Consider the following 19,473-nt stretch of genomic DNA (forward strand, 5'->3'; position numbering starts at 1 on the left):
AGAAGAAGACAACTGATCAGCGCATTGAAACGGTTTCTGTGTTGAACCAAAGCACTTACCCACTCCTGCGACTAAGCATGTGGTTAAAAGCACGAGTTTTTCTGATTTAGAGCATGATGTACTGCGAAGGAATGAAACACACCGAGACAACTGCACGCGAGAAGACTCTACGCAAGTCTAAGATGAGCATGAAGGTCACGGGATAGACTGTGAAGCATTACTGTTATGGAAGTAAGAACCCAGTTCTTCTCGCTTACTGTAACGGGAGTTAAAAGGTTGAACAAGAAGGAAGGCGACGAGGATGACGTCTCACGTATGTGGATTTGGTAACAGAAAAAACTGTGAGGGGTCTGTCAGCGCACATCAACAGTTTTGACTCCATGCATCACATACCATCGAATAAGCGTGTCACTCAGGCTCTGTCAAATCAATAGCATGAATGTAAATATCACGCCCTTCAGCAGTGCGAGTGTACAACGAACGCTCAACAGTACGATTGACTGTTGAATTGATCAATATCATTCGAACGGACTGAATGACACATGGGGACTGACGGCGAAGACTCTGTTGAAAGTATAAGGGAGGATTCATGGGTATTTGGGTATAGATGGGACTTACTTATCTATGACCTCTGACTTATCAAGCAGTGACTCTATCGTCTGCATCATATTTAGTAGAGAGAATTCGTAGACTGCGAATGCAGCCAGGACTGTCGAAACTGTCTCCAGAACGCTATTCGAGAATTTGAGAACTTTCCATCCGCTAAGACTAGTAATTTCAAGCCTTACAGAAGTCCTCCGACCTGTGATCATATGTTTCAGGTGAGTGCGTTCAACGTTCCTGAAAACGCGCGACTTGCCATAGACTTGATCAGTCGACGATCATTCGGAGACTCTCGATAATATATGTAGAACTGGTGGAGGGCAACACCAAAGAGTCTGACAATGCGGAAAGAAGCGTCAGCTGTTGCTCAATGTGTATGAGGAGCGCGACAACGTACATGGTGGATAGATAATTGCCTGAATAAACCCAGGTGTATGTGGACAAAATATCTGCGGCAGAGAACGTGAACGTCTGGAGAAGATGCATCTATGCGCGGCAGACGAGATCAGACAAGGTCGGAGAGTAAGCCAGTTTGTAGCCAGGGGAAATGAACTTGACGCCTGCGTCGTGATATATAGTCCCTCTGTTTACATTTGAGAAAATCGACGTTATCTGCAAAGGAAGTTCCCGCTGACCTCGGAAGTCGTAAAAGGTTAACTTATTGTTCGAGCAACATTGGCAACCAATACTTTGCTTTTTGAGCGAAGTAGACTCTCACAGGAAGCGAACTTGGCTCGATGTTGTCAGGAGTAAGTTCATAATCTTTCAGAAGGAAAACGGCATTCTCGGGCGGTGCCCCTAGAATTTCCCATAACTCCCTTCGAAGTTGGACGCAGGGCTGAACTTCGTTTCCATCAAAAAGCCAGGAAGGCGACGTCGCAAGGAGAAGATCTGCACGTCAATCTGAGCCGTGGTTGACACAGCTCTGCGCACATGTTCTGGCCAACGAAACATGAGTCTCAGTCGTAGAGCAACGATGCTCGTGTGTGCAAGGACCACATGAGGAAGAAAACGATGAGCGCCGCCGTGAACGTATCAAAGTCTGCACAACGATCGTCAATAAACGAATACGAATGGAGACAGATTCACCTACTGGATTATTGCTATGGCAGCCTCGAAAAGCGCGTAATATGTGCTTGATTGCGGCGAAGAGCCTTTCATAGTCGCGCCACCGCCGCGACGCGACGCAGATGAAGAAGGTTTTCACGTATCACGAGGCCCCCTACTACGGAGTAGAATTTTCCACTGAGTGGAAAAGAAGTGAGCATATTCTGGAATGTACGGATGCGGAATTGACGGGAAGAAAATCAATACAAATCTTCCGCGATCTAAAAACAAACGTCCATGGTCCTTCTGAATCCCACACGAACTCATCATAACAACAACACAATGTCGAGAGCGCCGTCCACTGCTAACGGCTCGGCTTAATCTCCTGACGAGATTACTGGATAAAAATAAAGCAGGACAACAACAAAAAACGATAGAATATGCCACTTTCCAGAAGATCAGATCATACCACTTATAGTCACCAACACCACCGCGCCGCACTACGACATCTCCTCGTCGACGTCAATGACACTTCCTTCATCTGTGCCTTCCTCCCCGTCTTGATACGTCGCCCACACACTCTCACTTTCAGGGCCTCCGACGACCAAATCCATGAGGTCTCGAGCTAGATCTTCAGAACGGATACAGAAGGGTATTATCAGCTTCTATGAAGAAGAAAATGTCACGTGGGAGATAGATCCCGCGGACAATGCAGCGGGTGAACGTACCGGCAATCTGCTCCAACACGACCTTTTCCTCATCTCCCACCTCATCCGGAGGTTCCGCATAAGTCAATCGACCAAGCGTAACGACGAACATATGCGATATCCCATTGAATTGTCGGTGCGACGCTTGGTGCAGTCTTAGCGCTAGGTTCACGTTCGGATCAGGTGCGAACACGAGGTAGTTGAGCAGGATGAGGGCGTGTTTGATGAGGCCGACAGTGCTAATAAGTATGGTAAATGCATGTTCTGGAGGGTTAGCGAGTGTAATAAAAGATATGTTAAGGAAGACGCGTACGACTTGATGAGGGATGGCGACCGCATCAGTGCGGGGTCTTCCTCCCACAACGGGACGGTCAGAATCGTCAAGAACGAAATCAAGCTGAGGATCACAGAATGACTTTCGTTGAGGACCGCCAGCCCGTCTGCGTGTGCCAGCGCCAGGAGGGTAAACGTAGAAAGTATCGATGCTCGCATCGAATCTGCCTGCTCGAAATCGTAAAACAATGCGTGTGAGATTCGGAGGATGAAAGACACACGACGATCTTAAGGGAAAAGACAACGGATGCGCACCCCATATCCTACATGTTTCGAATCGGTGAGCAAGGCGCACAGACTTTCCATCTGTGGGAGCCGCAAGCGGTTTCCAGCCTGACTATGCTCAGATCGCGACTGTCGATTAGATTGCTCCCCAGCGCCCTCAGGCAGCGCAAGAAAGTCCGAATACAGACTCGTCCCTACACAATCCCGTAGCCGTCAGTGGAGCATGCGGCCAATTGCAAAAAGGGATTGCATACGTGTAGCAAGTAACGCAACAAGCCTCGTGCTCTGCTCCAGGAACCACGTTGGCTGAGAAGGATCCAGGAGCGTCGACAGGGTACCAGGAGACTTGATCACCACCGATAGCCTGTAGATGAATCATTCGCATGTATAGGTCAGTTCCGAAGAGGGGCTAGTTTTATAGAAAAAGGCGCACAGGTGTTCGAATGCGGGAGGTAGCGACCAGCAGACTGCATCCAAAAACCCAAGAACGGCCTTCGGAAGGTCGGTAAGGTGCTTCTTTTCGACATTTTGAGGGTCGGTCTTCGTCTGGACGGGTGGTAGATGCGTAGAGACGGTCTGACAGATGGTCGTAAAGATCATAGGAGCATCGTTTTCAGGCTCGGGGTCGGTAGGCTCGAGTAGTGAGATGATGAAGCTAGGGAGGAAGACGGTGCAGGTGGACAGAATGGAGAGTAGAGCTGCAAGAGGAAGTGTCTGGAGTAAACATCAAGGTATGAGCTATATTGCGGCGACGAAGCTCGATTGGTGATGTTAACATACCTGCTCCTGCCGAAGCAATATGGCTGCCATCTGCACGAAGGCCGTAGATACCGTCCGATATAAAGGCTCTAAACTTGAACCTCTGGAAGCAGAGCCCATAGCCTCCAGAATCGTGGCCGATGCACTGGAGTAAGCGGAGGCATCGTCGTTCAGTGAGCTTGTCACGCTCAGCAGCGTTTGGAAGGTGTTTGAGCGCGACCCTGGGACGGAATGTGTAAAGATTATCTGGTTTAACTATGAGTAGAGGTGACATCGTAGCAAATAATCAGCATACACCACATCAAAACCGTTCGTCGTGGAGAGGAGAAGTAGTGGCTTACATGGGCGACCCAGTCTGGAGGGTCCATCTTCGCAATCTCTTCCTCTTCTTGCGACTGTGTCGGTGTAGAAAGATCCATCCCGAAACTCATATCCAGCTCAGCGTCCATCATCACGTCTTCGCTACCGTCTGCCTCTTCATCCATCTCTCTCCTCAGCACTGCGATCTGTTGACTCCTGGCAGAAGGCCTGGCAGGGCTGCTCGGCGGCGAAGGCTGCATGGTACCCAAAGGCTGCACATCGTTCACGTCACGCTGACTAGGCGCAGGCGCTGCTGCCATCGCTGCGGCCACCGCCAAACGAGCTCGAGATGGAGGTAAAATCGGTGGCTGTGGTCTCTCCTGTACGGTCTCCTGTTCCTTCTCTTTCCCTCTCAACGGACTCGCGACAGTCGACTGGGATGGCTCCGGGTGGCGCCTCCGTTCCGGAGAAGGTAAGAACGCGTTCTCGAACCCTGGCAGCACCGGTCGTTTCTTCGCAGAGAGAGCTGGAGGCTGAACGGCCAATTTCTTGCTTCTACGATGAGGACTATCCGGTGCGACGTTCCCAAACTTCGGCCGTGGAGGTGAATCGGGTTTCCTCCCAATATTGGCCAAACCACTCGGACCAGCGACAGCGTTCTGAAGATTGAGTAGGGATCTAGGCTTTACCTCCGTCTGGTCCCACCGCCTCATTTGGCTTGACATAGGTACGGGTGTCGGCGTCGAAGGCCCAGGTCCTTGTGTGAGACGATTGCCGGTCGAGGCGTTCCAGGGCGTTTTGCGAACGGTGGATGTCTCGAGCTCATGTTGTTTGAAGGTGAACTGGGTCTTGAGACGTTCAAGCTCCTCTTTCATGTCGCGCTGAATCTGGAGTTGGACGGCCTCGGCGGCTTCTTTTGCGGCACGAAGTTTGACTTGCTCGGCGAGATAAGTTTGGTTCGCCTAAGATGAAAGGCTGAAGGTAAATCAGTGTGTTATGATGCGAGGGAGACACGAAGAAAAACGCAAACCTTCTCCATATTCTCGCGAAGAATGATGACTTCGCCCGCTTTGGCGCGCTTAGCGTTGAGTGCCTCCTTCAACGACGTTTGCATCTCCTCATTCGACCGTTGCAGCTAGCCAAGCATGCCTATGAGGAAAAGCACAGGAAAAATGGAAAACCACGAGACGGGACCTACAGCTTCAAACTGAGCACGCAACTCCGCCAACTCTTCCTCCATCTTCCGCGCGTTTTCATCTTGATTGGGAGCAGGGGACGGTTCACGTGTAATGACAAGTGATGCCCTCCGAGTATGTTGTTGTACTGGTGTCGCTCTATTATTAAAGGATGGGTTCGAAATTTGTCGCGCAAGGCCTTGACTTAAGCGTGGTCCAGATCCTGAACCTCCTGAACCAGAAAACGAAGTGACGCGACCAATAACTGGTCGTTCGTGCTGTTGGTTATGATTCTGTGGGGCATGCGCGTTGACGAAAGGAAGAGGCTGGCGAGATGAAGTAGGGTTATGGTTCTGATTTGGAGTGTATCGCGAGGGAGGATGGGCAGGCGCTTGAGGAATGTAAGAACCTATCACTTGGAGACCTGACCGAGTGCGCTGCAGGGTAGCTGGTTTTGTTGTAGGCCCGCTCGCGTTGGATCCACCACTGGCCGTCCTACTTCCGCTCCCGCTCGCCTGCTGAATATTGCCTGAGCTCGAGTTGGACATGCTCGATGCAGGTCGCTTCATACCCCCACCAACGCCAGCATTTACCCCACCTATGGCCCTCTGTACCAAGTCCTGACTACTGTCCCGCTGAACTCCATAAAATCCATCGCGCACCGAAATCTCTGGTAGATCCAAATCTTCAAGCGAGTATGCGGCGGGACCAGGCGGGACCGCCGGACGTTGTTGAACTTGAACTGGCGCCCTCCATCCGCTGGCAGTCTTCTGTCGCTTCGCTGGTGGTTGTGGGGGGACATATCGTGGATGGTATAGGGGTGGTGGTCGTTGTGTGGAAGTAGCCTGCGCTTGCGAAGCTATGAACTTGCTCTCCTCGGCGTCAAGTGCAGCGAGGGCCTCGTCGTCAAAGACGATGTCATCCTCGAAGTAGTCGTCAGAATTATCCATCCAGAAAAAACGATGTGGATTATGGCGGATATATAAGCATGAGCGCAACAAGATGGTGGTGGTCGAAAACAAAAGCAGGTCACGCTCATTTCGATGGCGACGCGACGCGACGCGTCGTGGGACCCCGGAGAGTCGGTCTCGTACCACGGTGCCACCTTTCAGTTTCCGTCGTCAGAATATCTCGTCAACAAGTGTACATCGCATCAGAAGAGGGGAAGTGATTCGGAAAAATCATATTGACATCGTTCTCGTGTCCACAAGTAATTCTGACAGAATACCTCCACTATTAAGTATGTAACTAAGTAGTGCATGTTTCGATACCTAGGCAGTGTGGCGTGCAACATTTGGTACAAAATCATTCAGAAAAGCCAACACAATAAAACACCAGATCCTCCACGTGAAATAGGCAAAGCAACAGTAACATTAAACCTCCGCCTGACGCTTCAAAAGAGGAATCGTTTCATCTATCTCCTCGAAGAGACTCCGTTCTAGAAGACCTTCATCGACCATCGCCATCAAAAGATCCCTAGTCCACGTTCGACAACTATTGACAACAGATGTCCTCTCAAATACGACAGCATTGGCAAGCTCCAAAATCCTGTCGCGCTGTGCTCGAGTGAACTGCCCGAGCGAAATGAATGTATGTGTTGTCAAAGCTCCATCCAATCCTGCCTTGGCGAAGGGGGCATAATATGCGTAGTTGCCCGGCATGCCGCTGAGCTGGATGATCTGGATCACGCTGCCCCCTTCCTTGCTAGGGCCATTCTCCCATTGGAGAAGAACGTGTCGGTCGCCGAAGCCTGGATAGGATAGTCCATCTGCACAGAGTTGGATCGTCTTCATTGTGTCGTTATCGGGATACTCGGAGTAGATGTCGCCCATATAGTGGCGAGGTAGCCTTGGAGCCATGTTCTTTGAGAGAAGTGGCATAAGGAAGGATATACTCAACTGTGGAAGAACATACGCTCACGACTTAATCCTCGGGAAGTGGTAACACACAGCTGATCGAAGAGGAAAATGTCAGCGTATATACCATATGCCAACATGGATCTCAAGACCTGCCTGGATGCGGAATGCCACTCCTTTTTTTTTTGTCTGTACTGCGTTCGTGGAGGATCTCGTGTTTTTCTGTGTTGACTTTCTTGAATAATTTTGTACCAAATGTGATTTTCCCGCTACTTTAGTAGTGGGTCTTACAGGAAGTATTGTTTGGTTTTTGGCGGAGAATCGTGCAATTCCCTTACATGGAAATTGCTGAGTCAGAATCGGATCGGATCTTCCGCGCTCCTTCCGCGCTCATCATCGCACGTGCAGGCTCGGGTGCATTTGTCTACTGTACAGTTGTGGCTGCCTCTCGCGCGTCGCCGTCTTCGTTCTGCTTTGCTTTCTGCAACGTCGTCCATCTTCGCCCATTCGCGCTACATCCAATATCATCGCTTTCTGTCTTGCTATCACTCCTCCCTCGCTCTCTGTATTCAGCCGTTTCGAGGCCTTGATGTGCTCATTCTCGTAGAAGTTACTCCGAGATCTCTTCGCGCTTTTCGCTACAGTCAATTACCCCGTAATGGGTCACCTACTGTTTACGGCGAAGGCTGGCATCGAAAGGCCAAGAATGCTATGATATCATGCTCCAAAGCTTCGAATGGGAGCACAACTCCACCATATGAGGGCTTCGAGCGCCCGCATTTGGAAGGTGACCCATTACGAGGTACTGGCCCACCACGGGGTAATTGACTGTACTGCACAAAACACAGCAAACTCTCAATGTTGCTCTCAGAACCTTCCCGCTACTCTGTTGCGCTCTGAGATCTTATAATTCTTCCCACTGATTGTGGCTCTTACCATTCACATAAGTTTTTTCTCGGTCATATCGGGAACTTCTGGTGTGGACTGGATACCTGTTTGCCCTCCACATGGGATGGGTCTTCTATACGGCCTGATGCTTCGTGTACGTCCCTTTTCCTTCTCATACATTGTCTGTCTTATGTGCTTTCGCCTCGTAGTGTTTCTCGTTACAAGTGATTGTCGCCCTCCATCTCTCCCACTGCTCAACCACCTCGGTCTTGAGCAACCACCTGCCGCCCAAGTGGGCTCTTCTGCTTCCCATGTGGGACGATTTACTGCTGCCCATGTGGGTTCTTTGTCTTCTGCTCCTTCGTCCGTCCGTTGCTGCACCTACCCATTCGTCGATGTCTGTTGATTGTAGTAATACCTGTGTATAATATTTTTGTCTCAGTTGATGGCTATTGTCAATTGGATATAGTCTCTGCTGCCCCTTCCGATACTTTGTGCATGGTTGCTCCTATATTTTGATCAACAAGCATTTGTTCCCGGTCCCTGATGATAGTTCGCTGTGCATGCATGCATCCCAATCACCAGTTGAAGAATACTGAAAGCTCGCATCACAGCACTTAGGAAGGAATATTCATGTAGTCGGCTGAGCCTTAAAATGAATGTGCTGCAAAGCTTTCGTCAAAACACAAATGTTGGCCGCAGCTTACTCTCCCATTATTTGAGCAAATATCAATTATTATGTTCCGTGAAGTTGCATTGTCTGATGCACTGGTTGGGTAGTACGAAGCATTAAAAGTCAGTTCGTGGTCATCCTTCCAAGTAGCGGGACCTGCCGTTCACCGGCCTTACGCCTGCGTTATTTCCTTATTGGCTCCGCTCCGGCCGCGTCCGAGCTTGATCATGATTTCGTGCAGCGTGGCACGGTTCAGGACCAAACCATATCAACCTACGAACACATTTCGGACAGTATGTAAGTGAAGCCCTGCCTACACGACTGCCGCCCCAGACCAACCAGCCTAAGCGTCCTCCGTAGGTCTCAAAAAAGAGGCGGAAGCTGTACTTCTCGACTACGTTCCTGGCCGGCCAGCGGTGACCCAGGAACTGGAGTGAGGAAAGGGTGTGGCCATGGCAGGACGTACGTCGCACTGTGGTGTCGAATGACAACGGGAGGCGACGGAGCGAGGGCGCTGGAGGCTACACAGGCCAAGGGGATAGCAGGCGATGTGAGGGAGAGCCTGCCTGCCATGTCGGGGGCTGGCGGAGTCGAGTCGACCGGCTGGCACGCTCTCCCTCGGATTGAGATAGAGATGAACGGAGAAGAACCACTGCTCGTCGCTGGAGAAACAGACTTTGAGGGCCATTTATCCGGCGACATGTTATCCCGCGAGACGGATCTTGACGGGTCGACTCTTCATTTCGAGCGCTGCGATCATGAATGAAATCCCAATCAGCTTTTGTTTCAGCAGCTGACGAAGCAACTGACCTTTCAACTCCTCCGCCTCCTCCCTTTGCTCGTAGTTCAACACCAGCCTCTTCAAGTGCTGCTGCTCGACCTTATCCTGCATCTGCGCCGTCCTCGTCTGCACCGCAAGAGCACTCTCGGATGGAATCGCCAACTGTCTCGTCTGCTGCTTATTCCCCCGCTTCGTGATCACCGTGAAATTCATGACTCCAGCTCCCTCCGAGCCCTGTATCACCTCCGTCTCCTCTCCGTCTCCCTCAGCACCAACACCGGCGCCGATCCCATCTTCAACGCCTCCTCCCACTCCTCCCACCTTCTTCTTCTTCAAATTCTGCGGCAGCACCGCGCTCTCCCATAGCGCCTGCGCCGTCCTCCGATCCACCTTCCTCGACTCAGTAGATGTATCGACGACCATCTTTGCGAGCTCCTTCGCGAACTCCGAGTCTTCTTCCTCAGAGGGGCCAAGGTTCTCCTGAGAGGAGGTAACGACGATCTCAGGTTCAGGCGAGGGTCCGCGATCTTCAAGTTCGTTCGGATTCGTATTGGCGTTGTCTTCTTCCTCTTCTGCATCTTCTTCATCTCCGGGTCGTTCGGCTTCGTCGCCGCTGTCTTCGCCACTGTCATCACCGTCGCCTTCTCCTGCGGTGACTATTGTCGATATGCTCGTCAGTGATATTTTTGTGGAGGCAGAAAGAAAGAAGGATGACGTACGACCAGCCGTCTGATACGCGTTAGCAAACATCTCGTCGACCGCGGTCGCGGCCTCGTCGACAGTCTTGAACAAAGTCAACTTTGGACGGATAGCCTGTGCCCAAGATTAAACACGGTCAGTTCCAATATCAAATCAAAAAGAAGAGACAAACGGATGGTACCTCAATGGAATCCGTCACCATGAACTCGACGTCCATCGGCCACGGTTCTTTGCAAAGGATGTAGTACTGTGAATTGCAATATTCGTGGTCAGTAACAGGCCACAAGATAACAACCTACGGGAGAATACGTGAGGACAGAGAAGAGACGAACCTGGAAGAACGTCAGGAAATTATCCAACTTCTTCTTCTGCGAGCCCCTATCGAAGCACATCCCACACGTATCCAGTAGCACGCACACGAGCCGCACGCGGAAGAAGTCGTCCGGCATATCCACCGGACAAGGAAACATCGGCAGCGGATGCCCTTCCGCTACATTCCCAAGGTCAACAATCATCCCTACACACCCACCTCCACCTCCCACCGGTGGAAGAACAGACAAGAGGAGGGGCAAATAAAAGTGGAAGACTCACGATGCCCAAAAGTGACCAACCCCCAGAACGTATCAAAAACCAACCCACTAGAAATCAACCTATAGATATACAACTCGCCCAGATACTTACACACCGCCACCCTCCTCTGATTCTCCTTATACACATTACTCTCCAGCCCCCGCCTCACATCCTCCACCACCTGATCCACCACACCGATCGCAAACTCCGGGTGATACCGCTGCAAGTCATACGTCAACATCGCAAGCAGTGCGATATTGGAGTATCGGAGCTTGTACGGCTTCGTGAACACTTTGTGTAAAGTGGAGGTCACGGCGGGTGATGTCCAGTCGAGCTTCCGGAGGAGCTTGAGGACTTTGTCAATGCTCTTCTTCGAAAGGACGTCGTGGATGAGATGCCTTATGAACAGTTCCATCGGCGTGCGCTCTTTCTCCTGGCGAGGAGCCCGTTCGGGCGGGTTGGCCTGGTAGTAAGCGTTCTCGAGCATGAGCAGCTGTCGTTGGTCGAAATGCTGCATGCTCTGCTTGCGCTTCATCAGCTCGAGCATCGTCGCGAACCGCTGCTTCGTCTCTTCGTTGCGGAGTAAGAAGCGGCCACAGCCCTCAAGGAGGAGGGCGATATTGTCGAGGTTCGTGCCGGAGAAGTCGTCCAGGCAGACTTTGAACATGTGTAGAATGAGGTGAGGTGGGACGACTTTGAACTTGGTGAGGTTCGAGAGGAAGGTGATGTTCTGTGGAACCAGAGTATTAATGATTCAGTTCAATGGGAATGACGGGAGTAGGAGGTACGGCGGACCTTCCTACGGGTGTCTGCGAGCTCCTTGACTACATTCTTCTTCCTCTGCAGGTACCTGAACTCTTCGTCCAACTGCCGCCTCATCAGCGACAGAAGACCATGAGCTATAGAAATAAACCTACATAAGCCAAAATGTCCGTCACAATATCCGGCATGAACGGCGCGAGCGTCGCTATGAGCCTCGAATAATGCGGCAACAAATCCGTTCGATTCTTCGGCACCTGCGTCAAGAACTACATGGACACATAGTAGATGATGTGAGCAAGAAAGCAACGAATCGAGGGTATGAATGCATTATGGTAAGCACCTTGACGAGCCTCTTCCGCGCCGCCTTCGAGTTCAAGAACGCGAACTCCACTGCCACATTATCGAGCAAGCTCCGATTCGTACAGTCGGGCAATCTTGCGAGCAATGCCGTGAGGAGCTGCGAAGGACCTTGTGGGGCTAGTGTCGGCGAACCAGGAGGAGACGTCTCCTTGGGCGTTCCGGGAATGGGGGTGGCGGTACTGGAGCCGTGCGCGTCAGGGGGCCAGCAAAAATCTATGGGGAGGATAAAATGCACATACCCCTCATCTTCAATGTCTTCATCTGCGACCTCTTCAGCCCTTGAGGCAGCGTTACCATTCTGCGCCACACCTCCCTCCTTCACCTTCGTCGTCAACCCCTCCAGTTCCTCTTCCAACTTCCTGACTTCCTCCTCCTCTCTCTTCTTGGCCTCTTCCTCCTCCTCCTCTCTATCCTTTTCCTTCTCCTCTTCCTTTCCCTTTTCTCCATCCTTCCCCCTATCCTCAACTCCCAGAATACTCCGCGGTACGAGCTCACGTAGGTCTTGAATGTCTTCAAAGAACCGCCTCTCCTCCTCGTCTTCCCATTTCGACGTGATTCCGAGCGTGATTTCGTCTGTCTCGTCGGAGTTGAGGAGAGAAGAGGAGTTGGTCCCAATTTGGATGGATGTGGTAGTTTGAGAGGAGGTCGGGAGGGATGGGAGGGGGGTGTAGAGGAGCTCGGAGAGGCTGTGGGCATGAAACTATCAAATCAGAACTCATCGAATATCACAGAGATGGTAAAGAGGGAACAAGAAGGGGGTAAGGGGACGCACGTTTGACAGCTCGCGAGCAGTTTCTCGTAGTTCTTCGTCATCTTTTCGTAGGCCTGTTGTCTATCCTCGAATATTTCGCCCGAACGGATATACGCCTCGTGATTCCTCCTGTCTTGCTCTTGAAGCCTCTACAATCCATTACCACCAAGATCAGTCCAGACTCATAAACAACAGGAAAAATGTACGCAGGTCAGACACACCTTATGTTCGATGACAAGCTTCTTCGCCACACTATCAAAGTAACCCTCACACATCTTCTTGAACCGATCTCTAATCTCCTTCTCGACCAGTTCATCCGCTTCATCCGCGTCCGCCAGAGCGGGGAAAGCACCGTTCTGATGCATGGCCGCCGTCTCTCCGGATAAGGAACCGTTTTCGGATGAGGCGGAAACTTGCTTGGTGGCGGGCGGTGTGAGGCCGAGAAACGGTCGCGCATAAGACTTCAGGAAGGTCGTAAGGAGAGGGAGCGAGGATAGAGACGAATCGTTCGAAAGCTACTCGGCCTCGTCAACAAACAGCACGCAGAATAATAGCGTTATGGTGCTCACTAGATCTCTGAGCGCCTTGATCATCCACTCTCCGCCGCTACGTCCTGGAGCGTCCCGTATGATTCCAACCAGCGCAAGTTCTGCACACACGCGAAGTATAGGTCTCTGTCTCTGTACTCGCGCCGCCTCTTCCTTCTCTCTCTGCTCCGGAGCCATGCCAGCAAGTGTGGCTTTAGACGCTGGTGCTAGCGCCACCGCAAGATGGCCGATGAGCGCAGGCGTAAATGTCTTCGGAAAGCGTCTGTGAAGTGCAGAGATGACCTATGACAACTCACGCAATTAGCATACGATATACGACGAGTATGAAATGGTAGACGGATCGAGAATAGGATGGGGATGTACCTCGGTCGCACTCCAAATATCCTTCTCGAGCTTGCACCTCGCTATCCCCTCCGTAATGGCGCCGGCGATCTCATCGATATATTTCTCGAGCGTGAGCGTATCGACGTCTTTGATGATCTGGTCGCGGTTGTCGAGGCCGATGGAGAGCTTTATGCGTTTGATGAGGGCGGTGTGGCGCTTGAGAGATGAGTCGAGTGCTTTCGTAGGTTCTGATTGAGACGCCCGCCAAATTTCCAGAGAACGACCTTGAGCATGGGACTTCAAAAAACTGGATACGATTGTTACGCAACATACCATCTCCGGCGTGGTTTATGTTCAGATCTTTGAGCTGAGCGCGTTTCTGTCGGCGAGCGCGCTCCTCGTCGAGTTTTCCGTTCGTGGCTGAGTCAGCCATAGTGGATATCAGGCGAAAGTTTCAAGTACGTCTTCTGGACATTCAAGCGTCGACTAGGTCCTGTCTGAGCCTGTTAGAGACAAGAACATGGAGGTATGAGTCCAAGGTATGGACAGCACAGGGCACTTCCGAGGACTGGGCGGAGTCTGAATTTGCGGCCTCGACAGAGTTACTTATACCAACTCTAAGTTATCCTCTAAGCTACCCTTCACGGCCTTCCAAATTATCTCCTCTGTGTATCAAAAAGCACCGCATACGAAGTGTGCTAATATCTCGTTGGACGAACACTATAGAACCTGATATATTTCGTCGGAGAGTGCAAGTTGTTGTGGCACCAATTTTGGACTCCGCAAGCCGACAGCCTGCCGTGGCACCTCTTCCGTCCTTGTTTGAGTTTCTCCTTCCCTCCTTCTACCAAAGGCTCTCAGCGGCTTGCAAAACACTCGGAATTTAATGCTGGTTCCACTTGTTCGAATGGGACTAGGGGGTCTGTGGCAGCGGCTATGCTTGATACTCGTCTTTCCCACCGTACCCACTCTGCCTTCTAGAACCCATCAAAGTATGGTCAGCACAGTCACCTGGACGTGACTTGGTACACATACTGAACCTGGTACTCTGTCGATTTGAGAACGAAAGTTTCTCTTCCAAGAACCTTTACTCTGCTCTAACTTGCTCTCATGTCCTCTCCCTCACGAGTCGCCCTCATCACCGGCGCTAGCCGCAAAGATGGCCTAGGCTACACCGTCGCACGCCAACTCTCTCTGCAGCACAATTTCACGGTCCTGCTAGGCTCTCGTTTCTTATCCCCTTCACTGGACGAAGCATTCAAGCAGTTGGAAACAGACGGCGCGAAACATGGCGTGTTTCCTCTTCAAATCGATGTGGCCAGTGCGGAGAGCGTTCAGAAGGCTGCGAAGGAAGTGGAGGAGAGGTTTGGGAGGCTGGATGTAAGTCTGTTTGTTGATTTAGCTGTGGATATATACGTATATGCGGTTAGAAAGACTCTGAGTGTTATGACGACGGTTGTGTGTTACATACTACGCAGGTCCTAGTGAACAACGCCGCAGTGGGCATTTCGTCCGCCCGTACCGAGCACCTCAGAGAGTATCCCAAACTCCCCTTAAGACCTACGGAACATACAAGGAACGACTTCGATGAGGTCTTTGCGGTCAACGTTTATGGAGTCGTTGATACTATCAGTTTGTATCCGATGGCCGTTTCTTTAATTCTGTGCGTGGCGAGTGACTGACTGCTCTTCATTCTATTTAGACGCATTCGCTCCTCTCCTGGTTAAATCACCCTCGCCGCGCATCGTGAACGTGACCTCCGTCGCCGGCTCTCTGAACTACGCATCCACCATCCCACCCGACGATCTCAGAGCGGGGTTCATGGTCTACAGCGCCTCGTACGTTTCTCAGGCTCGCACTCGTCCTCTCCAGCCCTTCAGCTGCCAGTGACTAGCGATGCTGACAATACCCAACCCATTGTATATGTGTATGCGGGTTATGCAGGAAAGCGGCCCTCAAAATGCTCACGATCATGTACAGCAAAGACCTTCCCAAACTTAACCCCGCGTTCAAGATCAACTCTGGCTCTCCCGGGTTCACGAAGACGGCGTTTAATAACTACTGTGCGTTCTCGTCTCTCGAACATCGCTCCTGTGTCCTTCATCTCCGTCTGCCTGCATCTACAAATGTGTCCAATATCCTTGATCATCGTCCACCTTGGATGTGCGATGCTGACTCCGCTCCATATCGAATTTCGAGCAGTGGGAACTCGCACACCAGACGAAGGCGCCGCGGTCATGACCTGGCTCGCCACGCTCCCAGACGACGGACCGAACAGCGGGTTTTACGCCGATCATCCGCCGTATTCGACTGAGAATGGGAAGTTTCGGGAGGTGGAGTGGTGATTCATGTTAGAGAAAGCAGAACACAGGTGACATTCATGGCCATAAACTCGGCCCTCATGCGCACGGTGGACCGAATCATACACAAGACTGTAGCCGACGCTCGTATTGGTGAATGAAAATTGATGCACCTGTGAGTATAGTAATCACGATCGTGAGTAAAAAGAAATCAGTGGTTGTATAGTAACAATACTGTACTTTTTCGCGCACAAGTTCGTGTCCCATGGGTGCCGTGAACGAACTTGTGTCGCGGGACATGTTGCCGTGCCAGCGTACACCAAATCTGAGGGCTGCTTGCGAAACTCAAGTGAACCGTGCGCGCGAGCGGTTGTCTACCGGAGCGGAGCGATGGTCTAGCCTTGTATAAATTATGTAGTAAGCGTACACGAAACAGAGCGATAATCGTCGTTAATAGGTACATATACATGGCGAAAGAAGCAGCAACAACGGGGAAGGGGGTGGGGGCAGGAAGAGCTACGCTGCTCAGTATCTGGATACAGTCTTTATACCTGTGTATCTCTTTTAGATCTCGAAGGCTGACAGGCACGAAGAAATAAACATATCTCACCTTCTCGTTCATGAGCTTGGATCCTCGGAGCTGGAGCTCGTCATTACAAACCGAAAGGACCGCCGCTATTCCTCCACTCTAAGATACGCCGCTAGCAAGTCACCCAACGAAGCATCGATTTGGCCTTCCTCTGAAGACGGGAGCTCCCACAAAACCTCCACAGTCCTTGGAGTTGAAACAACAACACTGCTCGAAAACCTCGTATCCTGCGTGACGAGTACGCGTTGGATGGGGACATCAGACATCGTTCTCTCTACGACGAGGTCATGCAACTGTTCATGGGAAATCCCAGGACATACGAGCGTCGTGAGAAGAGGAAGGTGCGGTGTGGTCTGCACATGGACCAAAAAACCCTCCCATCCATCACTTAAGCAATCGACAACGAGGACTCGGAGGTTGGCCAACCGTTGGAAGAAGGACGAGAGAAGTGAAGAGTCGCACTCCAATCGACCTATTCGGAGTACTTGGACTGAACCAAGTGCCGACGTCGACGAATCGGGATAGGCGGCGAAGAGCAGGGAGAGGGCAGTATCCCATTGGAGATTGTCTCTTTTTCTGCAGTCAAGGTCCATGATTTTGACGTTCGGAATGCGTAGGTGGGAAAACAATGCTTCACCATCTTCTGGGTGGAGGCCGCTGATGCAAAAATAGCGTAACAGAGGCAACTCGACGAGAGGGCCATTGGGAGGCGGGATGAAACCGCCATATACGGTCTCAGATTGAAAGGTCCGTAGGGTGAGGGCTTCGAGGAGGGGAAAGGTGTCCAAAAAACGCATGAAGTTAGGGATGGAGGGCCCGATGACATGGTCAAGCGTGAAGGACTGGAGATTCGGGTAGTAAGGCGTACGGTCGAGGGAATTCGGCACCGTCTGGTCGAGATACAAGGTCCGCAGGTCGGATGAAGGAAAGGGAAAACATTCCACCCATCTCTCGTGGTTGGCTTCCATGGCCTCCTCATTCAGCCAGGCATCTACACCTCTGTAGAACGTTGTGCAGAGAGTTACATCTCTCAACAAAGGAACCTCGACTATAGAAAGTCTCTTCAGAATGCAGGACATCACCCCTGCAGTTTCGACGAAGAGGAAGAACGACGCCCATCGATGGCCAGAAGAGATGATCTTTTCCAGAGTCTCATGCACAAAAACATCGCGGATCTGGGAGAAACGCATCCAATCAACAGCTTCAAGATCTAGTCGGTCATCTTCTGTGGGAGTCCACGAAATGAACATGTGCAGTGGTAACTGCTTTGAGCGCTCTACAAACACGTCGAAGCGCTCCAAATCGTGTTCGTGCCTGTCTGCGACAAGGAGACACGTCCAAAGGCGGGCACAGGCGAGTGCGACATCGCGCCAAAGACGGCAGACGTGGGATAAGTCGATGGGTCGGATGTATAGAGGGATGGGCTCTTGCAAAGATTTTGGCTGGTGAGAAGGAGTATGCGCCTCACAGACGTGTAGGAATATCTCTGTGAGAATTTCCACAGGAATACGATTGGTAAGACAATGCGTCGGTGCGAGGGCGGACATAGAGAGGAAGCAATCGCGGTTGGATTATCGCACAAGATACTTGGAGCTTTGAAGCCCAAGAAGAACTGAAAGGATGTTCGTCTTTCAAGAGGTGGAAGCTACACGATAACGTGGAATAACTCATCAGTGAACGTTCCAACCTGAGCATTGCGAGATGAGTGACGGCGGTTTCTTAGCACATACTTACTGTATACCTTCAAATTGATCACCGGGGCTTGAAATGGCTCCCTTTAAAGTCTAAGATATTGATTTATACCACACGTAGAGGAAATCGATATAACGGAGATGAAAGGCGGTGGAAGGCGAGAGAGAGACCTAAAAGGACATGGCAGTGATCGGGTGGCGAAGTTGTTTGTCATTGTTAGGATCCCAAGCCTTTCCTGTCCTCGCCGAGTTCTCGCCGAGTTCTCGCCGAGTTCTCGCCGAGTTCTCGCCGAGTTCTCGCTGAGTGCCTTTCTGCAACGCCCATGACCGCATCGTGACAAACTCGACTATGGTCCAACCAACCATGTCAACTCTTCATTCACTCTGTATCTCTTGGAAATTTATCTCACTGTCTGCTCCTAATAATCTCCAGGTCCTTCGGTGTATCGAAGAATCGGCCGTGCCTCACGTACGCCACACTGCAGTGGCTGACGTGAACGGTGTCCGGAAAGTCTTCGGTGGAAACAGCCCACTGGAAAATGCCGACGCCGCCAACCGGGATCAGAGGGGCCGCGGGCGTCCCGCCCTGTCCCGCCGCGGTGGCGTGTTCTTACTTACCCGCATTCGCTAAGTACTACTGAACCTCAAGACGAGTACCTAATGTCACGCAGATACGAAGGAGGGGTAAAATGGTTTGCATACATCTGCTAGTACAGCAGAATCGTAACAGTAGGGTTACAAGTACATAAAGGAGGACATTCTTAGAACTTTGATGGAGACCTTGGTATAGAAAAGGACAATTTTTCGTGCATTATCGGAGAATTGGAGATTCTGTGGGAGAACGATCAATAAGATTCTAGAGATCTTAACTGATATACAATTACCTCTGCTGAGTATTGCATTCAGGAGTCCCCTCAGTCACTGCCCCCAGAGACCACTTCTCAGCCACGTCTGGGCTACGTCCCCCTGGTAATTATTACCAGCACCGTCGAGCCTTAGGAGGGTGTATACCTGTTGGCGGAACAGTGAGCTGTGAAGTATAAGACCGGCAGAAAGGGAAATAGTCGAGAAATATGTTTGGACCCACGACTACACCTGCGTCATTCCAGCTCCAATTGATGACCTGAAAGTTATTGGTACAAGTATTGTATGCGGCACCAAACCGAGCCGCGAAGTTTCCGATGTTACCCTCGGGGACGTGAACAAAAGAGCCAATCTGTCCGATAAATTGAGTATCATTGATCAATGCTACTCAATAAGAGGAGTAGAAGGAGTAGAGCTCACGGCGAATTGTGGTTGATTCCAAGGCATGAAGGATGAGTTGGAGTGAGCTGAGTTGATGAGTGAATTGGTGGGTAGGGTCGAATAAAATGTGAGACGTAGATGATGTGTGAGTTGGACTACTCAGATCCTGAACCCCCTGCTTTTATAGCGAAAGACATTGGACTGATGGGCCCTTAGCTCCGAGGATCCTTCTTCATAGCACCCAATGGGGAAGCCATTGGGTGGCGCTTCGAACTAGGTCTCTCCTC

General features: G+C 51.2%; 5 protein-coding genes across 5 annotated transcripts; 1 reads left to right on the forward strand and 4 right to left on the reverse strand.

Annotated features, from left to right (window-relative positions):
• Nucleotides 1-153: 153 nt before the first annotated feature.
• On the reverse strand, nt 154-6,099 carry STEHIDRAFT_172901 (uncharacterized protein; the record flags this gene model as incomplete). Its single annotated transcript, XM_007310835.1, has 19 exons — nt 154-256; nt 314-339; nt 394-419; nt 483-500; nt 555-564; nt 619-732; nt 789-802; nt 860-938; nt 1,001-1,089; nt 2,181-2,275; nt 2,379-2,596; nt 2,671-2,858; nt 2,946-3,109; nt 3,170-3,279; nt 3,349-3,629; nt 3,696-3,929; nt 4,016-4,936; nt 5,005-5,109; nt 5,173-6,099. 19 exons carry the CDS (start codon nt 6,097-6,099, stop codon nt 168-170), a joined length of 3,708 nt encoding a protein of 1,235 aa, XP_007310897.1. The 3' UTR covers nt 154-167.
• Nucleotides 6,100-6,367: 268 nt separating this feature from the next.
• Nucleotides 6,368-7,008, reverse strand: STEHIDRAFT_172902 (uncharacterized protein; the record flags this gene model as incomplete). Its single annotated transcript, XM_007310836.1, has 1 exon — nt 6,368-7,008. One exon carries the CDS (start codon nt 7,006-7,008, stop codon nt 6,523-6,525), a length of 486 nt encoding a protein of 161 aa, XP_007310898.1. The 3' UTR covers nt 6,368-6,522.
• Nucleotides 7,009-8,854: 1,846 nt separating this feature from the next.
• On the reverse strand, nt 8,855-13,846 carry STEHIDRAFT_105939 (ARM repeat-containing protein). The gene is made up of 15 exons (XM_007310837.1): nt 13,695-13,846; nt 13,401-13,609; nt 13,059-13,319; nt 12,711-13,004; nt 12,511-12,638; nt 11,978-12,424; nt 11,719-11,917; nt 11,534-11,644; nt 11,412-11,483; nt 10,638-11,346; nt 10,379-10,536; nt 10,228-10,293; nt 10,067-10,160; nt 9,377-10,003; nt 8,855-9,316 (listed from the first exon to the last, which is right to left on the reverse strand). Exons 1-15 carry the CDS (start codon nt 13,792-13,794, stop codon nt 9,270-9,272), a joined length of 3,522 nt encoding a protein of 1,173 aa, XP_007310899.1. The 5' UTR covers nt 13,795-13,846; the 3' UTR covers nt 8,855-9,269.
• Nucleotides 13,847-14,471: 625 nt separating this feature from the next.
• On the forward strand, nt 14,472-15,706 carry STEHIDRAFT_163159 (NAD-P-binding protein; the record flags this gene model as incomplete). Its single annotated transcript, XM_007310838.1, has 5 exons — nt 14,472-14,741; nt 14,840-14,993; nt 15,064-15,199; nt 15,306-15,424; nt 15,564-15,706. The coding sequence occupies 5 exons, from the start codon at nt 14,472-14,474 to the stop codon at nt 15,704-15,706; spliced, it is 822 nt and encodes a 273-aa protein (XP_007310900.1).
• Nucleotides 15,707-16,336: 630 nt separating this feature from the next.
• STEHIDRAFT_163160 (uncharacterized protein) lies at nt 16,337-17,797 on the reverse strand (the record flags this gene model as incomplete). The annotated part of the gene is made up of 1 exon (XM_007310839.1): nt 16,337-17,797. The coding sequence occupies one exon, from the start codon at nt 17,795-17,797 to the stop codon at nt 16,337-16,339; it is 1,461 nt and encodes a 486-aa protein (XP_007310901.1).
• Between the last annotated feature and the right edge of the window lie 1,676 nt (nt 17,798-19,473).

Source organism: Stereum hirsutum, assembly GCF_000264905.1.
Source record: "Stereum hirsutum FP-91666 SS1 unplaced genomic scaffold STEHIscaffold_22, whole genome shotgun sequence".
Lineage (NCBI taxonomy): Eukaryota > Fungi > Basidiomycota > Agaricomycetes > Russulales > Stereaceae > Stereum > Stereum hirsutum.

What these genes read in the sequence shown, in the direction of transcription:
- STEHIDRAFT_105939 (XM_007310837.1), bottom strand. Translation starts at nt 13,794, where the DNA reads ATGGCTGACTCAGCCACGAACGGAAAACTCGACGAGGAGCGCGCTCGC. An exon ending in ATTTCCTGACGTTCTTCCAG is followed by an intron (nt 10,294 to 10,378) that starts GTTCGTCTCTTC and finishes TGCAATTCACAG; the next exon opens with TACTACATCCTTTGCAAAGA. An exon ending in GGAGGCGGAGGAGTTGAAAG is followed by an intron (nt 9,317 to 9,376) that starts GTCAGTTGCTTC and finishes TCATGATCGCAG; the next exon opens with CGCTCGAAATGAAGAGTCGA.